This window comes from Gekko japonicus, unplaced genomic scaffold (genome assembly GCF_001447785.1).
Source record: "Gekko japonicus isolate JY-2015 unplaced genomic scaffold, Gekko_japonicus_V1.1 scaffold2807, whole genome shotgun sequence".
Lineage (NCBI taxonomy): Eukaryota > Metazoa > Chordata > Lepidosauria > Squamata > Gekkonidae > Gekko > Gekko japonicus.
In genome coordinates, this window is record NW_015160309.1 from 156951 (window position 1) to 164473 (window position 7523).

The window sequence follows — 7523 nt, forward strand, 5'->3', positions numbered from 1 at the left end:
GTAGGCTCAGGACGGGCAGAAGGAAATACTACTTTACACAGAGAACGATTAAAAGGTGGAATTTGTTGCCAAAGGATATAGTGATGGCCACGGGAATAAAGAGCTTTAAAAGGGGATATGATGGATTCATGGAGGGTGAGTCTAATAATGGCTACTAGCTCTGGTGGCTGAGGGGAACCTCCCCATATGGAGGCACTAATCCTCTGAATCCCAGAGCCAGGAGGCAGCATCAGGGGAAGGCCTTGGCCTCTGTGCCCTGTGGTTGGCCCTCCAGAGGAACTGGCTGGCCCCTGTGTGAGACGGGATGCTGGACTAGAGGGACCCTCACTGGTCTGATCCAGCAGGGCTCTTCTGATGTTCTTCTGAAGGCCTCGGCCTCTTTGCCCTGCTGTTGGCCACCCAGAGGAACTGGGTGGCCCCTGTGTGAGACAGGATGCTGGACTAGAGGGACCCTCCCTGGTCTGACCCAGCAGGGCTCTTCTGATGTTCTTATCAGGGGAAGGCCTCGGCCTCTAAGCCCTGGTGTTGGCCACGCAGAGGAACTGGTGGGCCTCTGCCTGAGACAGGATGCTGGACTAGATGGACCACTGGTCTGATCCAGCAGGGCTCTCCTGATGTTCTTCTGAAGGCCTCAGCCTCTGTGCCCTGTTGCTGGCCCTCCAGAGGAACTGGCTGGCCACTGTGTGAGACAGGATGCTGGACTAGATGGGCCCTCACTGGTCTGATCCAGCAGGGCCCTTCTGTTGTTCTTATGGGGATGAGCTGTCATTCCAGGAGACCTCCAGGCCACACCTGGAGGTTGGCAGCCCTAGGAACAAACCGTGCGCCCTGCAAACCTGTGCCCATGAGAACCAAGCTGGGTGCTGAGAGCTGCCTTCCTCTTCCCCCTTTGTCTCTCTCTCTCTCCATTCAGGACTCTGTGATCTGTCTCCAAGCCTGGAGAAACAGCTCCTAGTTTTCCCCGGGCACAAATGCGGTAGCCTGCAGCTGGTGGTGAGTATGCCGGGAGCAGCGGTGCCGGTGGAAAATAACCCGGCATCCCATCCCATCCCATCCCATCCCTGGTCACGGCTGGCCAAACCCGGTTCAGGCGAAGCCTCTCCAGTCATGTCTGTCTCTGTATATCTCTCCCCACTCCAGGATCTCTCCAGCACGAAGCCCGGGACCTCCTCGGCCCCGTTCACCATCAACGCCCACCAGAGCGAGATCGCCTGCATCTCCCTCAACCAGCAGGGCACGGTGGTGGCTTCGGCCTCGAAGAAGGGGACCCTCATCCGCCTCTTCGACACCCAGACCAAGGAGAAGCTGGTGGAGCTCAGGAGGGGGACGGATCCTGCGACTCTGTACTGGTGAGGGTTTCCCCAGGGTCAACACTGAATGGACCTCGCTGGGATGGGTCCTGGGATATGCCCAGGGGCCAGGCCTGTAGCCACAGAATCATAGAATGTTAGAGTTGGAAGGGACCTTGCAGGTCATCTAGTCCAGCCCCCTGCACTCTGCAGGAGCATAGCCAAAAGACAGCCCCACAACATACCCGAAAGGTGGTCGTCCAGCCTCCACTTGAAAACGTCCAGCGAAGGAGCATCCACCACCTCCTGAGGCAGACTGTTGCACTGCTCAACCACTCTTACAGTTAGGACATTTCTCCTGATATTTAGCCGGTAACGACTCCCTTGTCATTTCCACCCATTAGATCTAGTCTTGCAATCCGGAGCAAGAGAGAATAGATCTGCTCCGTCTTCTACATGACAGCCCTTCAAATACTTGAAGACTGCAATCATGTCCCCTCTAAGCCTTCTCTTTCCCGGGCTAAACAGACCCAACTCTTTCAGCCTTTCCTCGTAAGACTTGGATTCCAACCCTCTCACCATCCTGGTTGCCCTCCTCTGGACACGCTCGAGCTTGTCAACATCCTTCCTCAAATGTGGTGCCCAAAACTGGACACAGGACTCCAGGGTGGGGCCCGACCATAGCAGAATAGAGCGGAATTACCACCTCCATGAGCTGGACACAATGCTTCTGTTCATGCTTCCTAAGATTGCATTAGCTTTCTTTCATGCCATGGGGCATGGGGGGGCAATGCCCCCCACAGATGAGCACTGCCCCCTCCGAGAAACTTTTTAGAAACCCTGCAAATTAAAAAAAAAGTTTAATTTTTTTTTAAATGAAAGGGGTGTGTGTGTGTTTCAAGATGACCCCAGGCACAGTCAGGGAAGGTCCAGATCCCCCCCCCCCCCCCCGGCTGAAAAATAAATAGGTTTTTAAAAAATGCAATCAAACGAAATAAAACTGTAAAAAATAAAATAAAATTGCAGAATGCAAAAGAGAGAGAGTCGGAGATTCCCTCCCCCTCCCCGGCTTGCACAGAGAAGCAGCCTGGAATCGAGTCTCCCCAGTCGAAAGGACTAGAGGACTAGAAGAGGACTGGAGGTCGCAGCGGAGCCGGAGCTGCTGCTTCTGCCACGCCCCTGCCGGGGGGCCCCAGGAGGCAGCTTGCTTGCCGAAGCGAAGCAAGGTCGGCGTGCTTGGTGGCTGGATGGGAGACCGCCTGAGAAGCTCGGCGGACACCACCACGCATTCCACAAAGGGGGGGGGGGAAGATGGCATACAAATCCGGCGGCGGAGGGTGGAGAGTGCCATCCAGTCGCAGCCGACTTACAGCCACCCTGTAGGGTTTTCAAGGGGAGAGACGAACAGAGGTGGTTTTGCCACTGCTTGCCTCTCTGTAAAGACCCAGGACTTCCTCGGTGGTCCCCCATCCAAATACTAACTCGTCCCAGTGCTCCCTCCAAAATGCCAGTTCGGTGTCGTGGTTAAGTGCGCGGACTCTAATCTGGGAGAACTGGGTTTGATTCCCCACTCCTCCACTCGCAGCTACTGGATGACCTTGGGCAGGCCGTAGTTCTGATAAGAGCTGTCCTTGAAAAACAGCAGTTTCTGTCAAGAGCTCTCTCAGCCCCGCTGACCTCACAGGATGTCTGTTGTGGGGAGGGGAAGGGAAAGGAGTCTGTAAGCCGCTCTGAGACTCTGAGTGAAGTACAGGGTATAAATCCAATTTCTTTTCTTCTTCTTCTCTAAGCTGTGGAGTCTTGTGAGCAAAAATTCTGCTTTGTGAGCTACTGGCATTAAAATTGTAAGCCAGGAATTTGGCTCCTGCATAAATTAGTTTGCTCTGGAGCCATCCCCTTCCTGAGCTAAGACAAGAAGGTGTGAGCCGGAGGCTAAAAAAACTGTGAGCTAGCTCACACTAACTCAGCTTATTATAATCATTTGGCCTTGCATGTAGTATAGCCAGGAAATCCTAAAATTGTCTGGCAGCCTGAAGTTCTAGCTCTTTTAGCATTGTTTTTTTTAAGGAAGAGACGTTTCAGAGGTGGTTTGCCATTGCTTGCCTCCATGTCGTGACCCTCGTATTCCTTGAAGGCTGCCCTTCCAAAGACTAGCCAAGGTCCGAGATCTGACAAGATCGGGCTAGCCTGAGCTATCCAGGCCAGGACAGCGGCAGACCAGTGGTATCAAGCAGCTTCACATATGTTTTGAAGAAATCAGCTGGTGAAATTTTCCGGGGCAAAACCAGCTTTCTGCAGTGGATCAAGTTGCTGTTCAGGGGGCAGCGACAACAGCCCATCACATCAACGTTCACAGCGCTTCATGCCCTGGACGGAGATTTCCAGAGACATCTTTCTGCAGATTGGAACCAAAATGCCGTCGCAGATGGACCTTTCGTCTGGTCCAGCGGGGCTCTTTCTGTGTCCGTCACAACGGTTTCCATTTGAGGCCAATTCCAACTCGCAGATGCCAGTTGGTGATACTGTCTGCGTGCCAGCCTAGCAGTGCCCACCTGCTCCTTCTGCCCACCCGGCCGTGCGTCCTCCTTCCGTTCAGCTCACCTGTTCAGCGCGAAGTAAAAGAGATTTTAATTTTGTGTTTATAAGCGTGAGCTTCGGAAAGGGCCTTTGGCAATTTCCTCTTCCTTTCACGTGAGCCCTCTTAGACCAGTGTGGTGTCGTGGTTAAGTGCGCGGACTCTAATCTGGGAGAACTGGATTTGATTCCCAACTCCTCCACTCGCAGCTGCTGGATGACCTTGGGCAAGCCATAGTTCTGATAAGAGCTGTCCTTGAAAAAGAGCAGTTTCTGTCAGAGCTCTCTCAGCCCCACCTCCCTCACAGGGTGTCTGTTGTGGGGAGGGGAAGGGAAAGGAGATTGTAAACCGCTCTGAGACTCCTTTGGGGAGTGAAGGGTGAGTTATAAATCCAATCTCTTCTTCTTCTTCCTTTACCTCACAGGGTGTCTGTCGTGGGGAGGGGAGGGGAGGGGAGGGGAAAGGAGTTTGTGAGCCGCTCTGAGACTCTGAGTGAAGAGCGGGGTATAAATTCCATCTCCTCCTCCTCCTTCTTCCTTCTTCTTTCTTCTCATCCTCCTGAAAGTACAGTGCAGATCACCCGCTGGTGCCCCAAAAACTACATCTTAAAGGGTTTGCAGTCCAAAAAAATAACAGCAGTTTTAAAGTATTTGTTGTGGAGGCTGATGTATTACTAATGTTTCAGCAACAGGCTTCACAGTCTATATTGCTATATATTTTTATCCTCTTTCGTCCAAGGAACCTGGGATGGTGTGCATAAGGGGTCCCCAACGTGCTCCTTCCAGGAGCCTGCCAAGTGTTTTTAGAAAGTGGGTGGAGCCAGGTGGGGCTGTTGCCCAGCGGCGCTTCTGATTGGCTGTGCAGGTCAAAGAGGCATTCTGTCAAGCAGAGCTTCTGCCCGAAATGTTGAAGACTTACTATTAGATTTATGCTTGGCCCTCACTGGCTGACATTTTATGTTTAGCTTTGTCTCCTGTGGCAGCCATTTGCTTGTTGCGCCCCACCACCTCGTGTCAGAATTCCAAAGGTGCCCACAGGCTCGAAGAGGCTGGGGACCCCCGGTATACATAATTCACCCCCTTCCCATTTTATCCTCATGACATCCCTGTAAGGTGGGTTATAGGCTGAAGGAAAGTGATTGGTCACCTAGGGAGTTTCATGGCTGAACGGGAATTTGAATCCGGGCCTCCCTGGTCCTAGTTGAAACATGACCAGCGGTGATCCTACTGTTGCTTGTGACTCTGTCCCAAGAGGAAGAACTGGGTGAACTGAGGGGCTATGGCTCGCAGAAGGTCCCAGGTTCAATCTCTGGCATCTCCTGTTAGGAAACCTTCTTTTCCGCATGTTTTGCTCCCTCTAGTGGTCAATTCAGTATTACATCGGTGTGTGTCCAGCATATTTCCCTGTGCTTTAAATCTGCAGGGAAATGTGCTGGACGTACAGAGATGTAATAGCGAATTGACCACTAGAGGGAGCAAAACATGAACATAAATTAAGCTGCCTTCTGCTGAATCAGACCCTCGGTCCATGAAGGTCAGTATTGTCTACTCAGACTGGCAGCAGCTCCCCAGGGTCTCAGGCAGAGGTCTTTCACATCGACTACTGCCTGGTCCTTTTTACTGGAGTGGCCGGGAATTGAACCTGGGACCTTCTGCATGCCAAGCAGGGGCTCTAGCACTGAGCCACAGCTGGCCTCCTCCCCAATGTAGGGATATAGCAGCAGAACAGCAGAAGTTGCAAGTATGGTCCATCAAGGTTAGTCTTGTCTACTCAGACTGGTAGCAGCTCTCCGGGGTCTCAGGCCTTTCCCATCATCACCTGCTGTCAAATCTTGTAACTGGAGATGCCGGGGATTGAACCTGGGACCTTCTGCATGCCAAGCAGAGGCTCTACCACAGAAGAAGAGGAGGAGATTGGATTTATGCCCCAACCTTCACTCGGAGTCTCAGAGCAGCTTACAATCTCCTTCCCCTCCCCTGTGAGGTAGGTAGGGCTGAGAGAACTACTCTTGAGAGAACAGCTCCGAGAGAACTTGTGGCTGACCCAAGGTCACCCAGCTGGCTGCATGTGGAGGAGCGGGGAATCAAACCCGGTTCTCCAGATTAGAGTCCGCTGCTCTTAACCACTACACCAAACTGGCCACAGCCCCTCCACTAAAGCAGAGCTTTATATATGAGCACAGATGAGGGTGCCTTATACTGAATCAGACTGTTGGTCCATCAGGGTCAGTATTGTCTACTCAAACTGGCAGCAGCTCTCCGGGGTCTCAGGCAGAGATCTTTCACATCGACTACTCCCAGCCAATGTTCCCTCTAAGTTGTGGAGTCTTGTGAGCAAAAAATTCTACTTTGTGAGCTGCTGGCATTAAAGTTGTGAGCGAGAAATGTGGCTACTGCATAAATTAGTCGGCTCTGGAGCCATCCCTTCCTGAGCTAAGACAAAAAGGTGTGAGCCGGAGGCTAAAAAACTGTGAGCTAGCTCACACTAACTCAGCTTAGAGGGAACACTGCTCCCAGCTCGTTTTTCACTGGAGATGCCGGGGATTGAACCTGGGACCTTCTGCATGCCAAGCCACTCCTCTACCACTGAGCCACAGCCAGGTCCAAATCCCCACTTCACCACCGACCTCGGGCCGATCACTCTTTGCCACTGGGCCATTCTTTATCCCGTTCTCTACCCCGAGCCAAGGCCCCTCCCACAACCGCAAGCCAACGTGGACCTTTCTGTTCCCCCTCCTCACAGCATCAACTTCAGCCACGACTCGTCCTTTCTCTGCGCCTCCAGCGACAAAGGCACCGTCCACATCTTTGCCCTGAAGGACACCCGTTTAAATCGCCGTTCAGCGTACGTAGCGGGGAAGCCACGTGCTCCGGGGGGGGGGGGGGGCCTGGGTCCAGAAATATCGAGCCTCACCCTCCTTCCCGCAGGCTGGCGCGCGTGGGGAAGGTCGGGCCCATGATAGGCCAGTACGTGGATTCCCAGTGGAGCCTGGCCAGTTTCACCGTCCCGGCTGAGTCCGCTTGCATCTGCGCTTTCGGCAGGAACACCTCCAAGAACGTCAACTCAGTCATCGGTGAGTGGCAGCGGGATGGGGGCGCGAGCAGTCCCCTAGCCAGGATTTTTGAAGTTGGGGGGGCATTTAAACTTCGTTAGGGGGCTCTGGTTAATTGGATTAAAGGTAATTTAGTTCAGTTCTGGGGGGGGAAATAGAGAGGTGCTGTCTGGCTCCCGTAGGTGGCCCTTCATGCCAGACAGCTGTGCAGGAATCCCCAGCTCCTTCCCCGCACCTGCCACTGCTTGGGGCCCCCGGGCTGGATGGGAAGTCGGGGGGGCTAGCCCCGAAATGCCCCACTGTAGCTACGGGCCTGGGCGCGAGGACTAATTTTCACAGTCACGGGCATGAGGAGTGACACCAGGCAACTAAGTCCCAGGTCTGCCCTTAGGGAGGGTGAGGCAGACGACTTCCGGAAGCGGTTTTTCAAACCGTAAGACACTGTCCGTCGTCGAGCATAAGCCCTTGCCTTCGTTTGTTGTAATCATCACGACCAGGGGTCATTTCGTAGAAAAAGAGGTGCCGGAGCTCATTAGCAGAAGGCAACACCCACCGCTCAGGCTCCACTGGACTGTTTTGGATTGCTAGCTATTGGGTGGGTGGGGGG

At 53.5% G+C, this 7523-nt stretch overlaps 1 protein-coding gene across 1 annotated transcript in view; it reads left to right on the forward strand.

The window, feature by feature from the left end:
* The window catches only part of WDR45 (WD repeat domain 45), a 22630-nt gene that overhangs the window by 11172 nt on the left and 3935 nt on the right, over window positions 1-7523 (forward strand). The window contains exons 8-11 of the mRNA XM_015416566.1: window positions 914-993; window positions 1141-1349; window positions 6607-6708; window positions 6792-6937. Coding sequence (XP_015272052.1) covers window positions 914-993; window positions 1141-1349; window positions 6607-6708; window positions 6792-6937 — 537 coding nt within the window. The remainder of the gene's footprint in view (window positions 1-913; window positions 994-1140; window positions 1350-6606; window positions 6709-6791; window positions 6938-7523) is intronic.